This window comes from Chrysochloris asiatica, unplaced genomic scaffold (assembly GCF_000296735.1).
Source record: "Chrysochloris asiatica unplaced genomic scaffold, ChrAsi1.0 scaffold00223, whole genome shotgun sequence".
Lineage (NCBI taxonomy): Eukaryota > Metazoa > Chordata > Mammalia > Afrosoricida > Chrysochloridae > Chrysochloris > Chrysochloris asiatica.
This window is the reverse complement of record NW_006408741.1, coordinates 639,963-666,241: the sequence shown is the minus strand read 5'-3', so window position 1 is coordinate 666,241 and position 26,279 is coordinate 639,963. Positions and strand designations below refer to the sequence as shown.

Genomic DNA, 26,279 nt, shown 5'->3' with positions numbered 1-26,279 from the left:
ACAGAAGCTTTTGGACCAATACTTGAAGGAAGTTAAATGTTTCTTTAAAAAAATTGTTGCTGATGATGAGACATGGATTCATCACTACGAGCCTGAAAGTAAACATCAGAATATGGAATGGAAACATCCTCAATCACCAACCAAGAAAAAGTTCAAAAGTCAATCATCAGGTGGAAAATTGATGCTGACAGTTTTCTGGGGTTCTTCAGGGCCAGTAGTGGAACATTATCAGGAAAAATGTTCAGTAATTAACAGTGCTTGTTACAGTAAGATGCTCACTGAAGAACTGCAGCCTAAATTTTGGATTAAACTCAGAGGACTGCTATCCCAAGAATGTTGTGATCTTGCATGATAATTGATGTCCACACACCTCTGCCCACACTGTTGACACTCTGCAAAAACTTCATTTTGAGGTGTTAAAGCATCCTCCCTGTTTTCTGGTCTTGCTCCATCGGACTTTCACCTGTTTGGTCCCCTGAAAGCAGCCCTTCAAGGACAAAGGTTTATCTCTGATGAAGTGAAGACAGAGGTACATTTGTGTCTCACACATTAGCCTAAAACATTTTTTAATAAGGTAATGTGGAAGCTCATTGGCAGATGGACAAAGTATTAAAAAGAAAGGAGATTATGTCTGAAAATGATGTATTTATCTTTTCTAAAAGTTGATTATAATCTACAGCCAGAATGCAGATAATATTTGACTCACCGTTATGCATTTATAAAACATATACAGATAATAGGAATGAAACAAATGGAGATTATTCATAAGATAAAATGGAAATTGTAATGTTTTCTTTCTCTACTATAGTGACTCATTGTGCATGTCTCTTGGAGTATGTGTCCTACTTTGGAAATAGTCTAACTTATTGGTGTCCAGTCAAATTTATCAATTTCCCAGCCCTATGATACTGCACTGTGTCACTTAGATGTTGAATATGACTTTTCCTGTTGTCTGAGCACTAGCTATTAGGGTCAGATTAACCAAAGAGGTGCTTAGTATCCCATGTATAAGGGAATGTTCACCTGCCAAAGCCACACATTTCCTGAAGACATAGATGAAAGAAATGTCAGAAGCTGCCCGGCTGCCATTACCATTCCAGAATGTACAGTTATGTGAGAAGGTTTTCCTGTCACCGCCCTGCACTGTCTTCATCTTATAGTAGATCTTGACTGTAGCCGGAGGGAGCTTATAAGCTATAAGAGAAGGTGTCTTATCCTCTGGCCAGGAACTTTGTGCAGGTAGGAGGTTGCTGTGCTTGCTCAGGCCAGCAGGTTGTGAAGGATTGAAGCCATGTGATTGGGAAGGCCATGGGGAGACTTCCTACCACATTTAACAGCCTCGGAGTTCCCTGGGTGTGCAAACCTAAAGTTCGTGTCCACCCAGAGACGCTTCAGAAGAAAGACCTGGCAATCTTCTGAAAAGTCAGCCATTGAAAACCCTATGAATCACAATTCTACTCTGACACACATTTGTTGAGCGCTGTCAAGTCGACTCCGACCCATAGCGACCCAGGATAGGGTTTCCAAGGAGCAGCTGGTGAATTTGAACCACCAACCTTGCAGTTCAAATGGCTTTGCAGTCTGGCACATGAACCCACATCGCCACACCAGGACTCCTAGGGTCCCCATAAGTTAAAATCGCATCGAGAGCAACTGGTACCAATCTGAAAGAGCCTGGTGGTGCTGTAGTGTAAGCACTGCACTACTAACTACAGGTTCAGCGTTTCAAACCTACCAGCTGCTCCTAGGGAGAAAGATGCGTTTGTCTATGTCCATAAAGCTTTACCTCCTCGAAAACCCTGCATAGGGTCACGGTAGGTCATTGGTGGCAGTGGCTGGGATACCAATCTCTTGATTCTTGGAAGGCAGGCTGCTCTCTACCATCCTCAAAGATGTCTCTGACTCACTTTCAGGAGGATATTGGCTTTCTAGACAAACACAGCCTCCTGCCTGATCATCCTCTGATCAAAGGCCTTCAAAGAGATTGCCGACTTCCTGTTAGTAGGGCATTAGTGTTCTGGACAAACACAGCATCCTGCCTGGTCATCCAATGATCAGTGGCATAGATTTCAATGACAGTTGGCCAAAGTGATGAGTGCCATGGACTTGGGCACAGAGTGGAGGTAGTTGACCTGTGTCATATTTGAACTTGTTGACTTTCTGATGAAAGGATTACCCAGATGCTCCTGTCTTCAGTGACACAGTCATGCTGTTGTACATAACAGAAGTCAAATATTTGTCTTACTTTGTAGCGTATTCATTTTCAACTAATATTACATGTTTTGAGCACAGGGTTACTATATAATAGATTAATTTATGCAGGCAAGTCAAAAAATATTGCTACAAAATCAAAGAAACCTTTATCAACCTAAAATATCAAAATGTGAAGCTATAAATCTCTCAACAATATTCTCCATCCAGGTCCATACACTTCTGAAGATGGTGTTTCCATCTCTAACCTTTCTTGGAAGAATTCTGTGTTCTTCGATTCACACCACATCAAAGCAGCAGTTTTGGCATCCTGTTGTTATATACCATTGAACTGGTTCCTACTCAGAGTGATCCTGTATAGGGTTTCCGTGAGTGACTGGTGGGATTGAACTGCTGACCTTGCAATTACCAGTTCGGTGCTTATCCTACAGCATTACACCAGAGCTGATTTTTGATATTCTGGGGGGATTCAAATTACATTTTTTGAGTTTGGGAATAAAAAGTAGTCTAAAGGGGCAAAATTAAGGCTGTAAGGTTCTGGTAGGAAGTTTTCATAAGAGAGCCCTTGCTAACCCTCAAAGAATGAGCAAGTGTATTGTGATGGGAAAAATTCCTATTCTCCATGCAATTTTCCTGGTCTTTTTCTTACCAGTGCAGTTTTCAATTTTTTAAAAAAACTTCATAATGAACCCTCATGATCGTCCTTGTGGCCTTTCAGGAAAATCTATCAAGATTACCCCTTTGGAGTCACACACACACGGTTGGCATACCTTCTGAGCTGACCCCTCTGCTTTGAATTTAACTGGCTCAGCAGATCTCATTGGAGGCCACTGCTTTGATAAGACCTTTTTAAAATTCAAAGCACCCTTGTCTCTGTAGTATCATCAGTCGACTATGAGACATAAAGTTAGCAGTTTGAGTCCACCAGCTCCTGGGATATTGTGGTCTCAGTTCTAGACCCCACAATAAAGCAAACATTACAGTAAAACAAGTCACATGATTTTTTTTTGTTTTAGAACATATAAAAGTTATGTTTACATTATACTATAGCTATGGGTTAGTGCACTGGACCACAAGGTCGTCTTGGACCATAAGGTTGAAAGTTCAAGCTCACCAGCCACTCCTCAGAAACCATACACAGAGTCGCTGTGAGTCAGAACAAACTCAATGGCACATAACAACAACATAGTTTATTAAACTGTGCAATAAGCATTGTAAAACAATTTGAAAAATATCTTGAGAATTATCAAAATGTGACACAGAGACTCAAAATGAGCACTTGCTGTTAGGAAAATGGTGTCCATAAACTTGCTTAACATAGAGTTACCAGAACCTTCAATTTGTAAACAATGCAATATCCATGAGGCACAGTAAAACAAGGTATACCTGTACACCGCCCCTCCTCCTGAAGGAGTGCCTGGTCTATCAACATCTGATCCAAGGTAGAGCTCTGCCAAATAACATTTAACTAATGACATGTTCCCCAAAAGCCTTGAAAGGTTGAAGACATTCTACTTACAGAGTAGAGTTGAATAAAATCTCATTGATAGTTGTGTAGAGAGAGATTATATTAGTGTAATCCATTAACTGTAGAATATATTTTATTTCAGGTATAGAGGAAATACTTGAATTGTTAGCATTTTTGCTGAGGAGGACAGTGTTGGTTCAGTGATAGAATTTTTACCTTTTATGTGGGAGACCCAGAGTCCAGGTGTGGTGTTATAGGATCAGCACTGGACTGCAAGGTCAGTGGGTCAAACCCATTAGCCACTCCTTGGACAATCCATACGGGATCACTGTGAATCAGAACCAACTTGACAGCACTCAACAACACCATCATATGTGGGAGGCCCCAGTTTGATTCCAGACCTAATGTACCTGAAGTGCAGCCACTACCTGTCAATGTAGGTTGGTGGTTGCTGTGATGCCAAACATGTTTCGATGGCACTTCCAGACAAGATTTATGGATCACAATGATCTGATACTGTTGTGTGGGGGGCTGCCATGAGTCAGGGGCCAGTTGATGGCAGCTAATTACAGCAATTCTTGCCAAATAGAAGCTCTAAAAGTTTGTTTTAATGAAAAACTAATACATTTATGGTTTGCTGATTAACTGTATGAGTAAACTACTATGTAACTTACATAGAGACTAAAATGCTGCTTTCATATATTTAAAATCTTTAAAGACCTTCTTGAAATCTCAGTTTAATAAATTCTTAGCTTAGCAAATATTATTTGTGAAGCTTATGCTGGGGATGCAAAGGTAAATAAGATACAGGTCCTGGCCTTCAAGAACTCACTGTGAAGCAGCATTTTCCAAACTATGAAACGTATCACTAGTGGTATGACACATGACATTGCTAATTATAACTAGCCATCAGACATATAATTTAATGCGTAGAGTCGCTATGAGTCGGTATTGACTTGATGGCACCTAACAACAACAACAACAATTACTGAGGGAAAAATGAAAGTAGATACTTTAAGATAGAGAAATGAGTTGTTTTGTGGAAAATATATGAGTAGTAATTCAGGTCCTTTTTCATTATCAACAATTTGCAAAGGGCAGTACTCAAATGAGTGCCATCAAGGGAACTGTGTCCGTAATGGCAGCGCAAAGGACAAAGGATGAATGGATTACTTTTGACTAAGGGGAGCCCAAGAACTTAATCATTAAAAGTAAGTTTTAGCTTTATTTTCAGTGGAGTCCAAATTAATCAGATTTTAATGAAAATTTGTTTTCTTAAACATTGAATTTCAAAATAGCATTAATTGAATAACTATTTTTAGTTTGTGCAAAGATGTATTTTCTAGAATATTTCCTGCAGTACGGTTGTTATTACTAAGTGCCATTGGGTGGATTCTGACTCCTAACAACCCTGTATAGGGTTTTCAAGGAGCAACTGATGGGTTTGAACTACAGACTTTGTGATTAGCAGTCCAGTGCTTATCCTATAGCACCAAAAATGACATGAGTGTTCAGCAGTGGGCAAAGGCCCAGCAGTACATTTAATACAGAATGGTAGTATGCAGCTGTTACAAATGGTAGTTCGCTCTTTTGTTGGTGAGATTTCAGCTTTTATTTTGCATACCTGTAGGTTCTGATTTGAGGAGTCCTGCTGGTGCTGTAGGGTAAGCATTGCACCCGTAATCACATGGCAGTTCAAACCCACCAGCTGCTTCATGGGAGGTAGATGAGCCTTTCTGCTCCCATAAAGATTTACAGCCTCAGAAACCCTATATAGTGCCGCTATTTGTCGGAATTCACTTGATGCCAGTGGGTTTGTTTTGGGGGCTTATGCGCTAATTTTTATTAAATAAACATATAATTTATAGAAGTAGAGACATTCACATTTCATTTTCATAGAGAATACTGTACTTTTCTGATTCTGCTATGATTTTTCTTCCAGGTGTGGGGGCACAGTTGGTGCTATCTTTACTTGTCCACTAGAAGTCATTAAGACAAGGCTGCAATCTTCAAGACTTGCTCTTGGGACAGTCTATTATCCTCAGGTTCATCTGGGGACCATTAGTGGAGCTGGAATGGTGAGACCAACATCTGTTACACCTGGACTCCTACAGGTTCTGAAGTAAGTTCAGTCCCTTCCAGAGCTCTTTGTCATCGCTCCTCATACCCCACCCCCATGTCCCATACAAAATGTTTGTTAAGCACATCCGATGAGTCCCTCTGTTTGCAGAGTGTATCCAAACTTAAGAATTAGGTTTCTTTACCAATACCATTGAACTCTGACCTTTCTCCCTTAGCAAACGGGGGTCATGTTGTACATGTGATCATCATCCAGACAGTTAAAGTAAACCTAACAGAGCAGACAGGAAGTCCTCAGTGAAATTATTGCATCAGTTGTCCTTCTTAGTAAGAAGATAATCTTATTCTACTACAGTAAAACTTCAAAGAAATTTTCATCACGTAAGAAGCATTGTGAATATTTTGAGAGAAGTCTTGTGGAAATGTTTTTATATTTTACTTTTTTGCTTGGAAATAAATTTATAGTAAAGGTAGAATATAGTTGTTGTTTCATACTTTAGCTACCTGGCCATTTTATTGTTTGCACTGCATTTAAAATAGCTTACACATTTATAATTTGGCTTCAATATTCATAAATTGGATTTGGCTTATCACTCTGCATAAATCAAAAACTCAGGAATTCAGATGTGTACTTAAAATCTGACTTTTTAAAAAACTTAAGGCTTGATCCTTTCCAAGTGATCATTGATAAATATTAGTTGAATTTAACTGAACAGGATAATTCAGATCTTTGAAACTTTCCATTTCAGATAATATATTTTAAAGATTCCCAGCACACCTCAGCTAATATTTAATAGCCTGTGGGTTTTACAAAAAAAAAGAAAGACTATTTTGACTGCTTTTATGTTCAGCAAAGACATAATGCCCCCTTTATCCCTATACATGTTTAGTGGGGAACTATTGGCCAAAAATGCAGTAAAATGGAAATGCTCTGTTTGAATAACCACAGTACTTTGGCCAGAGTTCAGTCACATTTCAAATAAGGTAGAATGAATTGGAATTTATTTTTAGGTACGTTTTGTTTGTAAAACCTACCTCTGTATCTCTCAGGGTTCCATGCCAAATGAATGTGTGAGTGTATCTAAGCATGTTGCACAAAGACAGGACAATAGACCCCCAGCTGCTAAAACAAGGTCCTAGGTGAGGAAATCTGAAACTCAGAGAAGGAAGGAGAGGGGAACTGCTATCCAAGACTCTTAAGACACTGAGTTGTCCAAATTTAACATTGAAACAGGGATTGGAGACACAAAAGGCAGAAAGTTAGGGATAAACATAGAAAAAATAGAAACACAAAAATGGGGAGGCACCCTCGGATCTCAGAAAGGAGAGCTAAAAACCCAGGTCCTCAAAAAGATAGGCTGTAAGAATCCCCCACATGTTGGTTTGCTTTTGACACATTTAGGCATTGGCAGTGCCTCCTGTGGCACTTTTCTCCTAAGAACTATAAAGTGCTTTGGACTTAATGAAATAGTGACAGGTTATTTGCCAACTAACTTCTAAAATGAACTTCCTTTTACGTGCTTGCCAATAACTCATGACTAATGAATTTGTATTTTACTGTAACTGGGAAACCATTACTCAAAAGTTGTGGGTGTCAACTGGAGCAAACCTGTAAGGTAAATAGGAACGCTTCTATATTTCATGTTTTTTAGGGTCCATGTTCTACATACCCAGTATCTCTTTGTTTCTATCACCAGCAAATATCTTTGCGTATATATTTAAGATTCTCTAGCCCATTTCAGCTGCTGTTTATTATCTTTCAAGTGAAAAAAAGATGACTTTTATGTAAGGTAAGAGCTTTGGTGGTACAGTGGTTAAGTGCTCAGCTGCTAACTGAAACCTCAACTTTGAGGTGCCAGCTGTTCCACAGGAGAAAGATGTGGTGGTCTTCTTCCATAAAAATGTACAGCCTTGGAAACCCTACTCTGTCTTACAGGGTCACTATGGTCAGAAATGACTTGATAGCAATGTTTTTTGTTTTGTTTTGTTTTTCATTTATGTAATAGGATTTTATTGATTTTTTTTCCCCCCACAAAAAAGTCTTAGCACTCACGCATGCTGTTGTCCTTATTTCATAAATGAAAGGTTAGATGATGTATCCAAAGCCATTTTTTACATTTGCCCATTTCTAAGATTTGAAGCAGCTGAAAGTAGGTTAAACTCTGCTTCTTTCAAATGGAGAAGTAGTTGCTCCTAAGAGCGTACTCCTTCTACCTGGTGTGGTGCTGGGGAATAAGCGCACTGGATTGTTAACTTCATGATTGTCAGCTCAAACATACCTGCCACCCCTCAGACACACTCTTGAGGATTACTCATGAGTCGAAACAGATTTGATGGCATTTAACAACAGCTGGGATGTTTAATGGACATCCAAAGGAGGAGAATATTGAAGGTGCCATGGGCTGCCAAAAGAACCAATAGGTCTGTTTCGGAAGAAGTGCAGCCAGAGTGCTCCTTAGAGGCCAAGGTAGCCAAACTTCATCTCTCATACTTTGGATATATTGTCAGGAGGGAGCAGTCACTGGAGAAGGATATCATGTTTGGTAAGGTGGAGGGTCAGAGAAAAAGAGGAAGACCCCCAACAAGATGAATTGGCCAAGTGGCAGCATCAATGGGCTCAAGCGTGGCAACAGTAGTGAGGTTGGCTCAGGATTGTGCAGTGTTTCGCTCTGCTGTGCATAAGGTTGCTATGAGTCGGTATTGACTCGATGGCACCTAACAACAACAACAAAGTGTAACGTCTGCAAAACAGAACTCCTCCAAACCTACAAATTCTAGGGCTTTCCCTGTTTCAAATAAAGGCAACACCACCCTTCTAGTTATGTAGCTCCAAAACCTCAGAGCTATCTTGGCTCTTGTTTTCTCTCAGACCCTACGGCAAATCTCAACAACTCTACCTTCAAAATATATGCAGAATCTGGCCCCTTTTAACCGTGCTCTCCACTACTATCCTGCTCGAAGCCACCATCTCGCTCACATGTATTATCACATTAGTTCCCTGACTGGCCTGGCTTCAGACCTTGTTGCCCTCTCCATCCTCAGCTTTGTCTCAACAGAGCAGGCAGGCAATCCTCAGTCCACATCCCTCTAGAGATTACCATCTCCCTTTGAGTAAAAGCCAGGTTCTACACAACTGCCATGCCCTCCCGTTATGTCTCCTACTACTTCATCTCCTACTACTGTTTCCCTTGCTCGAGGGCTTCTGGTTGTTCTTTTCAAAGGCTGGGAACATTTTCTGCCTCAGACCCTTTGTACATCATCTATGTGGCTAACTCCCAGTTGTCCCCTTTGCAGAAAGACCATGGAGCAACTGTTTGTTTTTTAAAAACTGAACCTCTCTCTACTTCTCACCCCTTGTGCTTGCTTTATTTTTATCCTCAGCACTTACCTCTGTCTCATATAGTTTACTTACCTGTATTGTGTATTTTTCTCTACTCCCCTCTACTAGGTTGGAAGTTCTCAGAGCTTCATTGGAAGTTGGGACTAGTTTGTTTTGATTACTGAGGTATCCCTAAGCACCTAGAATGTTATCTGTCTTGTAATAGTCACTCAATACCTTTTAAATCAATGGATTTTCACATATTAGTAAGATCATGCTTAAGAAAGGCTTCGCACACGTACACCCACATACACCTCCCACCTTGTTAATAATAAATACTAGCTGATATCATTATAATGTATATTTTCTGTGGTTTTTAAATATAAAATGTATAACTCAGTTTATTGATGGCCAAGGGATAAAAGAAAATACAATACAGCAGCGCTCTCTTATGAAGAACAAGCTCTCTCTTCAGGGAAGACATCTGTCTTTTCCTGTCAGTGCTAAAAGCAGTGTGTTACTCAGTACTTGTTAAGGCAATTTGCTAACATAAGACGGATTGCCTTTGAGGATGACTTACGTAAAGCTCTTCCTACTACTACCCCCCAGTTGAATCTGCCATCCTCCCTCACCTGCACTATTGCATTAGCTTTCTATTTTTTCTATTGGTCATCCCTTAAATGAGAAAAGACCTGGCTATTTGCTCCCATAAAGATTACAGCTTAGGAAAGCCTGTGGAGCAGTTCTACTCTGTGCTATAGGGTCTTCATGAATCAGAATCAAAGACACATAACAAGAACCTAAGGGCAGGGAAGATGGTCTGCTGCTGGGAGGGGTCTTTATCTAGTGAATTAGAAGACAAGGACACGGATCCGTATCCTTTCTCTACTACAGACGTCATCTTGGTGGTCTGTTTATGTTTAAAAGGCATTGATTTTATCAAAGACTCATATAAAGAAGATGGTCATTTGTTTAAAGCTAAGCTGATTAGTATAATTGTACTATTTCAGCAATTATTGCTTTAAAAGACTTAGCAGAAAACGTAATTTGTTTATTGGTAGTTTTAGTCTTCAAAATGTGAATTGGGTATTTTTGGTGTCTCATTTTAGCTTAACCAATTAGAAAAATTCTCTTTTGGAGAGCCAATGCCTTATATTTTGAATGGAGTGACTTTAAAAAGAAAAAAAGGCAAGATTTTAACACATTCGTGCTGTTACTAGTAAATTTACTAATCCTACTGCCACCAAATCGATTCTGACCCTAGAAACCCTTTATAGGGCTTCCAAGACTGAAAGTTTATAGGAGCAGACAGCCTGAGTTTTCTCCCAAGGAACAGCAGTAGCTGGTGAGTTTGAACCACCAAACTGGAGTTTAGCAGCCCAACACCTAATCCACGTTGACACCAGATTTGGTAATGATATACCAGTTTATTTCAGGTATGTGTTTTTTTAAACCTAACTTCCATTGGAGGTTTGTGTTTCATCAGGATGCGTAGTCTTTAAACTGCTCACATACCTTATTTTTGTATATTTTTCAAGTACCTTTTTTAATTTTAATTTTTTTTAACTAGTTGATCAAAGATTTCTAGAGTTATATACTAACCATCAGTGGGTTGAAGCATACGAATGCCAGTGGGTAGTTGAAAATTTGATCTGAGAAGTAGTGTTGATCTAAGAGCCCATCTCTGTCTTTTAAAAACCGACATGTTCAGATGAGCTATTTGTCTTGGACCTTGTGTCTGACATGCATATTATGTCCTAAGACAAGTGAGGAGAATGAAGTGCTTCAAGCAAGACTGTAGTCCTTTCTGCGTTGCTTCCCTAAATGAAGGTTTGCATGACTGTGGGAAAATGTATCTAGCCCTTTACATGCTTTATTTTGAAGCTGAAGTGTGCCATTTATAGTAGGAACTTGATTGTTCCAGGAACGTTTTGTAAACATCTAGCTAGGTTAGAAGTTTGGGTTATGTAACAGAGACTTGACTCCTTGCCCACTGTTAATACACATAACTATGCGGACAGTCTCTCTACAGTTCTTAAAAGGCTGGAGTCACTTGAGGACATGAGTTCCCTCCTACATTATGGATAAGCAGAGGTGTACTTCCTGGAGCCAGAGATTGTCCTCATTGTGTTTAAGTGGCTCTGGGCTGCATAGCATACATTAATGGTGACCACCAATATCTGAACTTTTAAACATATTATTTTGGATGTGCTTGGCATTTGAAAATCTTTATTACTTACATACTGTGAAGTCCTGGTGTAGTACTGTAGGATAAGCACTGCAGCTCATAGTCTGTTTAAACTTCAAGGTTGGTGGTTCAAATTCACCAGCTGCTCCTTGGAAACCCTATACAGGGTTGTTATGAGTCAGAAATGACTCAATGGCACTTAACAACAACGAAACATAAGGTTCAATGATATGATTTGAGAGAAAGTTTTATTCTAGGAATTCAGCTTTTACAAATATAATACTAATTTGAGAAAGATAGCAAAAGTATCTAAAGTAGATAGCAATACATTCTCACATGTGTCTGAAATGCCAAATGGCTTATTTTTGTACCACTGTGAAAATTCACTGAAAATTCCATGGGCTTCATTTTGGCTTGTTCTATTAAGTGTTTGAAATCCTAGTGTGACGCTGCAGGTGAATGCACTGGATTGCAAGGTCAGTTTGAACTGCAAGGTCAGCAGTTCAAGCTCTCCACCTGCTCTTCAGAAACCCTATACAAGGTTGCTATGAGTTGGAACCAACTCTACAGCACTTAACAACAAGATAAACATCTGTGTTCGTTTATCCCAGCTAACCGTTGTCTCCTATGATCTTGTGGGCTAAAACAATGAATTTAGTATTTAGATGCCCTATGTTGGTTTTGTTTTTAAGTACCATTGAGTCAGTTGCAACCCTATATAGGGTTTCCAAGGAGTGACTGGTAAGCTTGAACCACTGACCTTGCAGTTCAAAGCAACTTTGCAGTCCAGCACATTAACCCACAGCTCCACACCAGGACTCTTAGATGGCCTATAAGTAAGCTTTTTTGTGTGTATGTGTGTGTGTAAAAGCTTTTATTGTGAATTGAGTGATAGTTTACATGGGAGAACATCGTTTTTACACTCATCCTATCATATTTCGTTTCACTGCAATGATTACAATCCCCTCCTTGCATCATCATTCAACAGTATTTGCTTATATTCCCTCTGTTTGTTTGTTTTTTTTTTATGTACACAAAAACACTCAGGAATATATAATCCTTTAAACAACAAAAGGGTACATTTGGCAAGCATGCCTCCTGGTCTCCAACACACAGCTTTTCCCTTTCCGTGAGTCCAGAGTCCTCACCTGCTCTATCTCTCCATGTCACAATCTGTGCCTCCATCTCTGGTGTCGCTGCTTCTCTGGGTAGGGTCCTACATTCCACTCATGCTCTTCTCCGTCTTAGGCTCCTTTGTTCCTAGACTGTAAGATTAACTACTTCCCCCCTTATGTTATAAAACTTCTACCTTTACAGTTGTGACGATCGCAATTAGTCATGATAACAATTACTTACCATTGAATCATAAGAATCTTACCTCCATTTCCTTTCATCAGACCTGTCTAGACAAAATGAAAATTATTCAGTGGGCATTCTGCCTTACCCCGCACACTCTTAAACTAAACTCTCTCTTGAAAACTTGTAAGCTAGTCACTTTGTGCCTTTATAGCTCTCCTCCTACCCCCCATTTTAGGTAGTCAGTGTCTACATTCCCTATCAACCCTATGTACAGAGGGGATAGGTTTGATCCTTGATGTGAAAACTCCTTCCTGCTCAGTTGGTAATTTGAGCTACTACATCCATTAAGTGTAGGTCAAGTTTATCATAGTAAGCTTTTTTAAAAGAATTTTTTTGAAATAAAATAACAAGAATATATTCCCTCTCTTTCTGTGGGTTGTCGCTTCACTTTTTTGGTGGTATTCTTTTAAGCACAGAACTTTTTAATTTTGATAAAGTCCCGAATATCTTTTTAAAATGTTGTCAATTTTGCTTTTAGTGGCATGTCTGAAAAACCATTGTCTAACCCCCAAACCATGATGATTTGCTCCTATGTTTTCTTCTAACAGTTTCATAGCTTTAGATTTTACATTTAGATCTGTGAGCCATTTTGACTTAATTTTTGTACATGATGCACAAAAATGTGATGTATAAGGTAAAGGTCCAACTTGAATGTAGTTATCCAGTTGTCCCAGCACCAGTGGTTGAAAAGACAGTTATATCCCCATTACATTGTCTTGGCACCCTTGTCAGTAATCAGTTGACCATAGATGTGAGAATTTATTGCTGGACTTTAAATACCATGTCATTAATCTCTGTGCCTGTCCTTCTGTCAGTACCACACTGTTTTGAATTCTGTGGCTTTGTAGTGAATTATGAAATGGGACATGCAAGTGCTCAACTTCATTCTTTTAAAAATTTTCTGGTTATTCTGAGTTCCTCACATTTTCATGTGAATTTTAGTATCAGCTTGTTAATTTCTACAAAACAGGCAACTTAGATTTTGATTGATTGTTTTAGTCTGTGCATCAATACGGGGAGCATTGCCATCGTAACTATATGAACTCTTCATAGCGCACTAGAAGTACAGTTGGTGTTTATATATACCTCTTAGATCTCACAACCTTGCTGAACTCATTTATTGATTCTTTAGTAGATTCCTTAGTGTTTTTTATATGTTAGATTAGGTTGTCTGCAAAAAGAGACAGCTTTACTTTTCAATCTAGTTACCTTTCATTTCTTCTTGACTAATTGCCAGACTGCCATATAGTGTTTAAAAACTTTCTATTATAATACAGAAGGTTTACAGAATATATCATCAATCCCACACTCAAGAAATTAGACATTTCGTGTGATTACAATGATTGCAGTCCACTTCATATACCATTAGTTAACAGTGTTTACCTCTATTCACTTTATTATTTTTCTCTCCTCCCCTGTTCTGCAACCATCCTATAACCATTATAGAAAGTTTCACTTAGCAAGAAAATATTTTCTTAACTTTTTACAACAGTTGAGTGATCTCATGCACTATTTGTCCTTTTGTGATTGACTAATTTCATTCAGCATAATGTACTCCAGGTTCATCCATGTTGTGAAGAGGTTTTACTGATTCTTTGCTATTCTTCAGCATTACATAATATTCCATTATGTATATGTCAAGCTGCCATTTTTAGGAAAGCTTTATAAATATATATATTCTTTATTTCAAGGAATTGAATATTTGATAAACCTCCAGAAATGAGAAAATAAACTAAGATGTAAAATTCATTTGTGCATTCAGGGAATCTAACACACGAAAAGTTCATAGTTATCTGAGGAAGGAGCATTTCTATTCTGCCCTGTTCTATATAGTGTTGGTATGAGTTGGAATCAACTTGATAGTAGTGGGTGGGTGAGTCTTTGTATCAGACCCTCTGCCAGAAAAGTTCATGCTTCTTTAATTGGATGTTAGTGTGTGGTCCAAACCCTGAAAACGGTGCTGCGGTGTGAATCAGGGGAAAGGCTCTAGAAAGCATGTCTAACTGATAACTTCTGGAGTACTTTTTTCACTGTATTAATGGAAGCAGTATTACAGCCTCTGTTTTATGTTTTGACGTGTAAAACCAGAAGCCAAGACCCACATAAAGTAGCAACCTGTCAGAGAAGGAAAGCATCAATTTTTTGCATTAATGAGAGAGGAGTAAACTAGTAAGAACTATTATACCCTGTCAAAGGAGGGAAACCTTTGAGACCTGAAAAAGCAAAAGATTGTCTTGGAAGTTCCAGCTCTCATGGGTTTCACTGTATTACAAACAGACCAAATGTCTGGGATCTCATATACATTTTATTCTATGAAGGTGCTAATGTAAAAGGTGACTCTTCAGTTTACACAGGCTTTGCCTAAGGGATTAGACTGATACATCTTTTCTTATTATTCAGGTCAATCTTGGAGAAGGAGGGACCAAAGTCACTTTTTAGAGCATTGGGTCCAATTTTGGTTGGAGTTGCACCATCAAGGTAAGCATTATATTCTTCAGCCAGCTTACTTCGCATTCTATAAAATGCCAAGTTCTGTTAAGGATGATACTGCTATAAGCAGTTAGTTTCTTTTCTCTGTTAGATTTGCCTAAATGCATCCACATCCAACATCTAGAAATGATCAGTAATGTCTGTGTGTGTGTGTGTGTGTGTGTGTTGTACTGGTGTGTGTGATAGAGATTGTGGTTATTTTGTTCTTAAATACAAAATTAACTTGCTGTCACCACTTGTAATCTAAGCTTTGTTCCTCAAAATGTGCTCCCCTGATGATTCATAGGCACATTGAAGCATTGAACGAAAGGAATTGTAAAGACTCCTAGGTTTCTCCAGATATAAAACATGCTCATTTTTGTTACCAGTTTTAATTCTCTTCAAAGCTGGATAGAATGTTTACAAGGGTGAGTCAGAAATTACCCACAGTCTGATTATATTAAAAAAACCATCCACATCCAGGACTAATGATAACATTGAGTATTTTCGAGAAATGATTCCGTTGAATAGCAGAATGACAGTGATGGTGGGTTATGTGGTAAATCATTTGCTAATCAGCCATGGCCCTGCCTGTGAAATCATCCACAGCAGACTTGGGTTTTGAAAAATTAGGCAGGAGTAAGCACTGAAACAGCTCACGGAAGAGCATTAACGGAAGCGTTTGGACAGTTGCAAGTAAAATGAGGACCAGGACTCAAAGGAAGGCAAAAGTGTCTATTTAAAAATTGTTACTGGTGACAAGACATGGATTTATCAGTATGAGCTTGAGAGTAAACAGCAAAGTATAGAATAGAAACAACCTCAGTCGCTGACTAAGAAAACGTTCGGAAGTCGGCCATCAGCTGAAAGATTGGTGCTTAACAGTTTTCTGGGACTCTCAAAGGCCAGTACTAGAACACTGTCAGGAAAAGGGTTCAACATTCAGCAGTGCTCCTTACAATGAGATGCTCACTGAAGAGCTGAAGCCTAAATGTAGAATTAAGCGCACAGAACTGCTCTCCAAGGGTGTTGGGTCCACAGACCTCTGCCCACACTGTTAACACTCTGCAGAAACTTTGTTTTGAGGTATTAAGCATCTTCCCTATACTCTTGATCTTGGTCCATCAGACTTTCACCTGTTTGGTCCCCTGGAAGCCCTTCGAGCATGAAGATTGACCTCAGATGAAGTGAAGACAGCGGTGCATTTATAGATTTCAGCTCAGCCTAAAACATTTTTTTTTTTTAACAAGGAAATACGAAAGCTGTCAATAGATGGACAAAGTATATTGAAAAGCAAGGAGGTTATGCTGAAAAATGATGTATTTGTCTTTTCTAAAAGATAATTAAAATAAATTTTACAGCCGAAGTGTGGATAATTATTAACTTGGTCTCGTAGAACTGTACTGTGACACAGAAGCCACTGCCCATGTGGGACTGTTATTACATTTCAATTCAAATAAAAAATTCAGTTCCTCAGTCTCACTAGTTAAATTTCAGTTGCTCATCCTAATGTCTGTTGTATTGAATCACATAGAGAGCATTTCTGCCTACTCAGAAAGTTCTACAAGACAATGTTGATACAGAGGCAAATGTGTGAGAGCAAGTGACTGTGTATGTAGACTATCTCTGGAAAGGTAGATAAGAAACTGGTACTAGATATCACCTCCTGAGAGAGGAACTGTGGGACTGGGTGGCTTATTTATACATACACACACATACAGAATGAGCTCTTGGGGAGCATAGTGAGTTACAAGTTGGACTTCTCACCGCGAGGTCAGCAGTTCAAATCTACCAGGTGCTCTGTTGGAGAAAGGTGAGACTTTATGCTCCTGTAAAGATTTACAGTCTCAGAAACCCCATACAGGGTTGCAGTGAGTCAGAACCAACTCCATGGCACATAACCACCATCACAGGTACATATATGCGTATATACCCACCTGTGTGCCTGCTCCATGTAATAGTCAAATACACTTTAAAGAGAATTAAGCCTAATGGTAACGAGAATGTAGCTTTACTTAAAGTGAAAACCAAAGCTTCTAGAATTTCTCCACATCAGGAATGCCCCCATGTGTATACGAATCACCTGACAATGTTATAAAATGCAAATTTCATATCAAATCCTTTTGTTCTTTAGAATTTAGCATTTGTGCACAGTCTATTTAAAAATAGACAGTATTAGTCTGGGAGATAATATGGGGTGTAGCATTATTGGTAAAGGGTAAACATTCCATGTATGTGGTAAATAAAATAAGTGCCTTATCTACATGTGTGTGTTTGACAATGCTAATATTGTAATACTTGAGAACAGTGGGGGGAAAAGGAAGAAGATTTTAGCACAAAACAATAAGTGGTCAAGATCCTGAGTTGAAAAATATGTTTCCTTGATCCATTGGCCAGCATAGACAATCCCAACCAGCCCCTACTCTCAGCCCAGCAGAGGGGATTTTGGGGAAAAGCAGACAAAAAGAAAAGAATATGGAGTGGGGAGGTGAACTCCAACACTAATTACAGTGGTCACCCTACAGGTTTTGGGGAACATATTCATTAGAGGGGCAAACAGAAGCTCTTTATGAAAACAGGTTGTGAGTCATCAAAAGAGCTCATGTTATATATGATGTGCTCATTTTAGTGTGTCCGTTAAGTACCATGGAGTCGGTTCCGACTCATAGTGACCCTGCACAGGATTTCTGAGGCTGTAAATCTTTACGGGAGCAGAAAGCCTTATCTTTCTCCCATGGAACGACTGGTAGTTTTGAACTGCTGACCTTGAGGTTAGCAGCCCGAGTGGGTAACCACTACGCTACCAGAGCTCCTTCATTTTAGTGTAAGACAGAACAAATATGGTATATTTTTTAAATGTGACACATTTTTTAAGTTATAATATGTTGGTGCATAAAAGATTAAATAAATGGTAATTCAGAATGAATGATGGAAAGGGACTTTGTGTGTATGTTTTAAAACGTAATTTTTCCCAATTATTTTGGATATCTTTGTTAACACTAATTAATTTCTAGAGTGGCAATGACTTCCTGAAAGAGTGTGTAACAGTCTTGGGTTTTAAAAAGATACTAGGAGAAGATTTGGGTTACATATTAACTTCTTTCCCATATTAGTTTCCCACATTTTCCAGGTGTAGTGGAGGAGACTATATATGAATGTATGTATACATGTATGTGTGTGTGTGTATATATGTGTGTTATATGGTGTTGTAACAATTTATTTACAGTGTGCTTTCTTTGTTCTATCAGGGCTGTGTACTTTGCATGTTACTCCAAAGCCAAAGAGCAGTTTAATGGCATTTTCGTGCCTAATAGCAACATTGTACATATTTTCTCGGCTGGCTCTGCAGGTACGTTACCCTAGGGGATAAGAGTTTTTCACTTTCCTTAAAGCATGTGTTGTGCCAAACAGCTTTTTCTAGGAATTAAAAATTAGTTCCCTGGTTCTTTTACACCTGAAATTATTTGAACTGATCAAATATAAGTGTTTGTGGACAGCTTGTAACCTGGCTGCAATTGTTTTGACCACCGAAGATTTTTATTCTCCCTAAAACTGTAAATTTTTTGCATGCAACTTTATAGTGTTATGGGTTTTTTTTAAGGGAATACAAAAAAAAAACAAAAACGTAACACTAACAAGTTGCATGCAAAAAATTTACAGTTTTAGGGAGAATAAAAAGCTTTGGTGGTCAAAACAATTGCAGCCAGGTTACAAGCTGTCCACAAACACTTGTGTTTGATATATAGAGAGTCCTGGTGTGGCGCTGTGGGCTAATGCGTCAGATTGCAAAGTCGTTTGAACTGCAAGGTCAGTGGTTCAAGCTCACCAGCTGCTCCTTGGAAACTTTATACAGGGTCACTATGGGTCGGAATCAACTGGACGGCACTTAACAACAACAATATATACATATATGTATATATGATTTTCATTCTATTTCCCCATTAAGTGATTTCCTAAAGTCACAGTGTTCAACTTAATCCTGTGCGCAGCTGGTATTTCTGGCCTTCACACCTGGACTACGTAATGGGGCTGTGGTTGATCTTTTTCAGTAGGGTCAGCGACGGATCAGGTAGCTTCTGTTGTCTTTTGGTGGAGTCATTTCATTTTTGTCTCCAGGAAGTTCTTGGCAAAAAAAATTTTACATGTATACAGTTCTAGGGTAAAAGCTTCATATATCTTTTTATATATCCTTTTGTGTCTGTTTAAATATAAAGGTATGTTTGAGAACTTAAATTGGCATTGCATGAAAAATCTAGGCCTTTTGCCAACGTGTATGGTGTGCTCTTATTTTGTCTGCCTTTGTTATTCCAAACAAAAGCACCAGCAACCAGTCTGGATGTTTATAGATAATAGTGTCTGACTCTACATAAACAATAATATTAAACAAATTTGCTTCACACAAGACAGGCATTTCTACTTTGTACGACGGAAGTACAGAGCTTCAAAACAAGACTATTTATTTATACTTAACATGGGCTAGTAGTGAGTTAGCTATAGCTGAAAAATGGCCATTGGGTATGTAACTTTTACAGAAATAACTTAGAAGAACCCTTGGTAAATAAGCTGATCTGAAGGGAGTTTTTAAGCCTCTAACTTCCCAATGCAGTGGGCTCAAGTATAGCAGCAATTGTGCGGCTGGAGCAGGACCAAGCGGTATTTCATTCTGTTGTGCATAGGTCGCTACAGGTTGGAACCAACTAGATGGCACCTAACAAACAAAATGAAATCTTCCTAGTATCTAATCAGTCTCCTTACTCAGGACTGTGGAGGGCCTGGTGTATCCAGGCAGTCAGATCAGTACCACAGCCTTCCTTTTTCTTGTTTGTTTGAAATGGTTGATGGTGTTAAGATGGAGAAGAAGACTGACTTTAACAATAACAAAAGAGTGGTGCCTGTGAGCAGGACAGTCCTAAAACTCCAATTGTCTGTAGTGATTAACCAAGTCTTACAGTTTCTAGGTTTGATTCAGGCAAATAGAGATTTAGTTCCTTCTCCTCCTAGTTAGATGAAGGGTAAACTTTTTATCTTTTCACGACAAAGTATTTCTGGGCCTAAAGTTCATAAATTGAGTTTTAGGATCTTGTCATAGTTATTACCCCAGAAGTCTCTTGAACAGAAATACCAACAGCACCACCTAGAGGTCGGAAAGATGAGACAGGGGCTCAAAAGAGCTAAAGAGATTTCTTTTGGGTACAACATACCAGTTGCTGTTAAGTGTTATCCAGTCGGTTCCGACTCAGAGCAACCCTGTATAGGGTTTCCAAGAAGCGGCTGGTGAGTTTGAATCAATAGGTGTTACATTTTAGAAAGTATAGCTTCCACCTACTGTATAGGTTGTAACTGCTTCCTAATACTCATTTTAATTAAGTCATTGAAATCCTGATTTCTTAGTTTATCATGTGATGTATACAACTTTAGTAAGCACTGATCATGGTTAGTGATGACTTATTCTGTGTTTTTTTTCTTCCAGCTTTTGTCACAAATTCTTTAATGAACCCTATATGGATGGTTAAAACCAGGATGCAGCTAGAACGGAAGTAAGCTATTAACTTTCTCTGTTGCTTTCCTTGATGTAGGAGAACTTGTTGGTGGGAGTTGTCTTCTTCTCCCAGTTGCAGCTTTGGAGTGAGGCAAGCACAGTCCTCAGCCATCCCCCTTCTTGTTTTTTCTAAATATGAGCAGAGGTAGAAGGTCCTTTTGTTCTGAGATTAGCACAACCAACTATAGTGGGGAAACAAGAGCCAGCTGCTGATTCTGCCTAGGAATGACTATGCTCTGGGCATTTTAACACTTGCATCCAGTGGGCACTGCTAGCATGTCCCTCAGCTGTATTTGTCACATGCTTCTTATGCACTGGTCACTAGGAAACCAGGAGGGAAGAAGACTTCCATGTCTCCAGGACTTCAGCTCAGTGTGGTCTACAGTCAAGAAAATGAATATAGCCTGGTGTAATCAGGGACCCAAGATGCTACAGGAACATGAGGGCTATCTGATACAGTCCAGGCCTAGTGGAGATAGGAAGGGAGTTAGGGAAGTGTCCTGAGATGGCCACATCCCTGCTGCCATCTTAAGAATCGTCAGGATACTGTCAGTAAGTTGTGCACCTGAAGAAAGTTGAATTGGTAAACGTTGTATGGTAAATATATGAATATTGACAATAATGACATAAAAGAAAAGAGGTGGTTGCTTATGGAATTTTGTTCCTTGGTTTGGAGGTGGTGGTGTAGTGCTATAGGGTAAGCACTGAACTGTTAACCACAGGGTCGGTGGTTCAGATCCACCAGGTGCTCCTTGAAATCCCTATACAGGGTCACTGTGAGTCGAATGACAATAACAACAACTGGTTTTATGGTATTGTTGTCAAATGCCATCGAGTCGATTCCAACCCATAGCGACCCTGTATAGGGTTTCCAAGGAGCTTCTGGTGAGCTTGAACCGCCAACCTTGCAGTTCAAATGGCTTTGCAGTCTGGCGCATTAACCCACAGTGCCACATCAGGTTTTATGATACATACCAGTTAATTGGCCCAATAACATGTTTAGTGTATCTATACTGTCGACTAGTTCGTTATGTTGTACCTAGGGTCTTGAAAGCTTTGTAAGCCACCAACCAAGGTAGAACAATTCTACATTGTCTCTGTGGTGTCTATTGGCTGGGAACAACAGAGGAAGACGGAGAGTCAAGAATAGGAAGAGGAAATTGAATGTGGGACTGTCTCCATTGCCATGAGACCTGAAAAACTTGGGGTGCCCACCTACCATTATTGACCGTTTTGATCAAAGATTCTATAGAAGAATCCTATCAGTGGGAGAAATGCAGAACAGAACTTAAAATTCTTGTAGAATCCAGATTTCTGGAGTTTAAAAATATTAGATAGGAAATGGGGGGAGGGGGATTTATAAGGCATAAGGCAGTGAATTTGTTAATAGGGAGGAGGAACAACTCAGAAAAGGAGGGGGAGAATTGTTGCACAACTTGGAGAATGTAGTCAGTGTCACCAAATTATACATGTAGAAATGATTTAACTGTGCTCCGCTGTATGTAATCTCAACTGCAACAAAAATAAAATACTTTGAAAAATAGTTTTCAAAACAATTTTAAAATAAAAGGTATGCCCATTAGAAAAAGTTTTAAAAAAAATAATAAAAAGCTGGGGAGGGGGTGACACTGAAGGGTATTTTAGGCAGAAGAACTGTATGGAAACATTCATGAAGCAAGATCGAATGAGTAACTCTGGGGAACTGAAAGAAGGGTAGTGTGATTGGATTGCATACACTGTATACATGTGTATGTGCTGGCAAAGGAGGGGACTATAGAAGGAGAAACTGGAAAACACAAGCAGAGATCAGATCCTTAAAAGGCCCTGGGATGGAGTTCAGAGACTAGGCTCGGACTTTACTTGGAAGGTAGTGAAAAGCCATTAGAGCAGTGGTTCTTATTGGAGGGAGGGATTTTATCCCCAGGAAACATCTGGCAATGTCTGCAGATAATTTGAGGTATCCAAATTTAGGAGTGGAGTCTTGGTGTTTTGCTACACATCTCAAGGTTGATTTGAATTATAAGGTCAGTGGTTCAAACTCACCAGCTACTTCTTGGAAACCCTATGCTGAGTTGCTGTGAGTCGGAACCAACTTGATGGCACTTAATAACAAATTGGAGGAGGGGAGAGGGATGCTACTGGCATCTAATAAGATGAAACCAGGAATACTGCTATGCATCCTGCTACACACAGGCTGGCCCTCACAACAGAGAATTATCTAGCCCTGAATGTCAACAGTCCTGGTGTAGCGCTGTAGGATAAGCACTGGACTACTAACTAAAAGATTGGTGGTTCAAACCCACCAGCCACTCCTTGGAAACTATCCTGTACATGGTCAGTAGAGTTGGAACCAACTCAGCAGCACTTAACAACAACTGTCAACGGTGCCGAGGAAGTGGAACCCTGCACTGAGGATTCCAAGCAGGGGGATGACCTGGGTGGGTCTGTTAGAAAGGTCACCTCAGCTGGGCTTTGGAGAATGGCCTCTGGAGAGTCAGGGAGACTCAGAGAGGCAGACTAAAGCGGGAAAGGCACCTTGGGCTCTACCTTCACAGGAGGGTTGTTTAGCGTGGGAATGATGTAAACACGGTGACGTCCCTAGAGTTATGCATTCAGCTTGGCAGCAGGCAGTTATAGATAGGAACTACCCATTTTCACATTTTATTAGTTATTTTATAATCTACTTGATATTTCTAACTATCATAAAGTCAAAGGGAGCTCTGGTAGTGGTTACGAATCGGGCAGCGAACCTTAAGGTCAACGGTTCGAAACTACCAGCCGCTCCGCGGGAGAAAGATGAGGCGTTCTGCTCCCATAAAGATTTACACCCTCAGAAACCCTGTACAGGGTCGCTATGGGTCGGAACCGACTCGAAGGCACTTAACAACAACAACATCATAAAGTCAAGAAATAATAGTCTCAAAATATAGAGACTAGAGAAATTAGAGTACCAATATATTCACCACCCTGTCAAAATTTAGGTGTTTTCCTGTCAGAATTATGATCATTCTTCATGTATAATTTTGTCCTGCTTTTCTGCTTGTATCTTAATACTGACTAATACTGAGTATTTTCCTATATCTTCTGACTCATAATCATTTAAATCTAGTATGTTTACAGTAGTTCACTTACTACTTTTTAGCTATTCTGATTATTTTGATTATTTGTGAGTATCACAGTTACATTTCCTCTGTACTAGTGTCTTTCCAAAATGAAGTCAAAGGCTGTGGTTATTTTCCATGACTCTCGATGCAGATGCATATAACATCCTATGGGCCTGCCACTGTCCAGCTAATGGGCCTGGCCTCAGTGGGGTCAGCATGACCACAGTGCCAGAAAGACACAGGTCACCTGCTGTTGTTGTCGTGTTGTTAAGTGCCATTGAGTTGGTTCTGACTCGTATAGGATTTCCAAGGATTAGCACCAATCTTGCAGTTCCAATAGACTTTGTGGTCTAGTGCTTATCCTACAGCGCCACACCAGGATTCCACACCTGCTATAGACCTTGTATTTACATTCATGGGCCACAGCTCACTGCACTTGTTCTGACGGCTCTGTCATTGGTCTTCTTGTACAGAGTGAGAGGCTCCAAGCAGATGAATACACTCCAGTGTGCGCGCTATGTTTACCAGACAGAAGGTATCCGCGGCTTCTATAGGGGATTAACAGCCTCATATGCTGGAATCTCAGAAACGATCATCTGTTTTGCTATTTATGAAAGTTTAAAGAAGTATCTGAAAGAAGCTCCATTCGCCTCTTCTACAAATGGGACTGAGAAAAATTCCACAAATTTTTTTGGACTTATGGCAGCTGCTGCTATTTCTAAGGGGTGTGCCTCCTGTATTGCCTATCCGCATGGTACGTTACACAGTCCCACAACTGTCAGGTGTCTGTCTGTTGTCAGCATCTCTGAACTTCTATAGCCCAGGTGGGGCACAGAGGCCTGCAGGTCAGGTCATTGGGGGCCCCCACATCCTTTGTGAGTGGTGGGAACTTGACTCCAGGTGATTGTGTCCAAAACTGTTGCCCTGCAGAAATGTGTCCCTGTGATGCTTGAGATGCTGAGGTTTTGAAAGAAGCCAAAAATCAGGATTTCATCTAAAATTCCTTGGTTTTAAGAGACATGGAAACCAAGTTTAAAAAAACAAAAACAAAAAAAACCTCTCATCTTTCACTCTTTGAATGGAGTGCTGGGGAACACTCCTTTGGGTAAATTTATTTTTGAAGGAATTATAGAACTTGATGTGCTATTGGTCTATTTACTAACAAAGTAGAGCTTAGTGTACTATGTCTTGAAAAACACATTTTGTTTTCAAGAACCTATGCATGGTTGACTCTGACAGATGTACATGGTCATGGTCAGTTCAGCCAACAGGCCTTGACCCCCATGACAAGCTTTAAGCCCCATTGGCACTGAGCAGGTCCCCACAGGGTTTACAGAGACCAGGCCAGGGGCATCATATGGTTGAGAGACAGGTGTGTGCCCACCGAGGCATATACCACACGCAGGAAGAAGTGAGCAGTGTGCTGTGGCGCAAAGGTCTGAAACGGAGGTGGCTTTGAAGCTGAGCCAGATTCTAATAGGAAAAAGATTGGGAAAAGTGAAAAGAATATCTTGTTGAAGATACTTACAAATTACCCCTTCAGTGAAATTATAGTATTTGCTTAATTTCTCAGTATGTGCCTACTTACTTGTTGATGGGGACTGTCTGGTCAATTTCATAAGATTTTCTAGGCTATAATCTTTATGGGAGCAAGTTGCCAGGTCTTTCCTCCTGTGGAGCTGTTGAGTAGGTTCGAACCATCAGCCTTCAAATAAACAGCCAAGCCTTTAACCTTTATGTTACCAAATCTCCTTAATTTGGAGAAACTATTTTAAATTAAGTCCCATTCAAACTATACTTTTAATTCCTTACGTAATTTTGCATTTGTACATATATGTAAGTGGTATCCATAACTGATCAATTCCTAGAGTTAGAAAATGTTCTAAAAAGAACTGAACTTTGTGTCATATCTCTGTGTTTGTGACTGTCTGGCAAGTGGACATAGCTGTGCACTGACAAACTATGTGACAAAGCTGTATGGTTGCTGATTTCCCTTGTTGCCTGGAAGTAAAGTATATTTGTAGCATCAGAAGTGTGTTTCTCTCTTTGCAGAAGTCATAAGGACACGACTACGTGAGGAGGGCACCAAGTACAAGTCTTTCATCCAGACGGCACGCCTGGTGTTCCGGGAAGAAGGTTACCTGGCCTTCTATAGAGGACTTTTTGCGCAGCTTATCAGGCAGATACCAAATACTGCCATTGTGCTGTCTACCTATGAGTTAATTGTGTACCTGTTAGAAGACCATGTTCAGTAACAGACCAGAAAATTGTGCTCTAGAAGAATAAAACTGAGAAACTCTAGAGAATTTTTTTTTTCCCATTGATGTTTAGAATGTTTGAGACTGAAACAGGAAAGGCCATAAAAGAACTGGCTCATATCACCTGTTGGACATTTCCTTTTGGATTCATGCTTTCTGGAAGGTTCTAATTCATTAACGTTAAGAGTTAATTATAACTTTTTTTGTTTGTTTGTTTTTTAACTTAAAAGAATTGAGGATTAAGCAGCAACTAAATTAAATCATGCTATTTAATTTAAGTATAAA

The 26,279-nt window shown here is 39.6% G+C and overlaps 1 protein-coding gene across 1 annotated transcript; it reads left to right on the top strand.

Moving 5' to 3' along the window:
* The first annotated feature begins 5,627 nt into the window (after window positions 1–5,627).
* On the top strand, window positions 5,628–26,279 carry SLC25A33 (solute carrier family 25 (pyrimidine nucleotide carrier), member 33). The gene is made up of 6 exons (XM_006873092.1): window positions 5,628–5,801; window positions 15,025–15,102; window positions 18,342–18,442; window positions 20,564–20,630; window positions 24,210–24,490; window positions 25,789–26,279. Exons 1-6 carry the CDS (start codon window positions 5,755–5,757, stop codon window positions 25,989–25,991), a joined length of 777 nt encoding a protein of 258 aa, XP_006873154.1. The 5' UTR covers window positions 5,628–5,754; the 3' UTR covers window positions 25,992–26,279.

Bases quoted from the DNA above. Each gene is read 5' to 3' on its own strand.
- SLC25A33 (XM_006873092.1), top strand. From the start codon at position 5,755: ATGGTGAGACCAACATCTGTTACACCTGGACTCCTACAGGTTCTGAA. The intron at 15,103-18,341 runs GTAAGCATTATA...TTGTTCTATCAG, and splicing joins GTTGGAGTTGCACCATCAAG to GGCTGTGTACTTTGCATGTT. The intron at 24,491-25,788 runs GTACGTTACACA...CTCTCTTTGCAG, and splicing joins CTGTATTGCCTATCCGCATG to AAGTCATAAGGACACGACTA.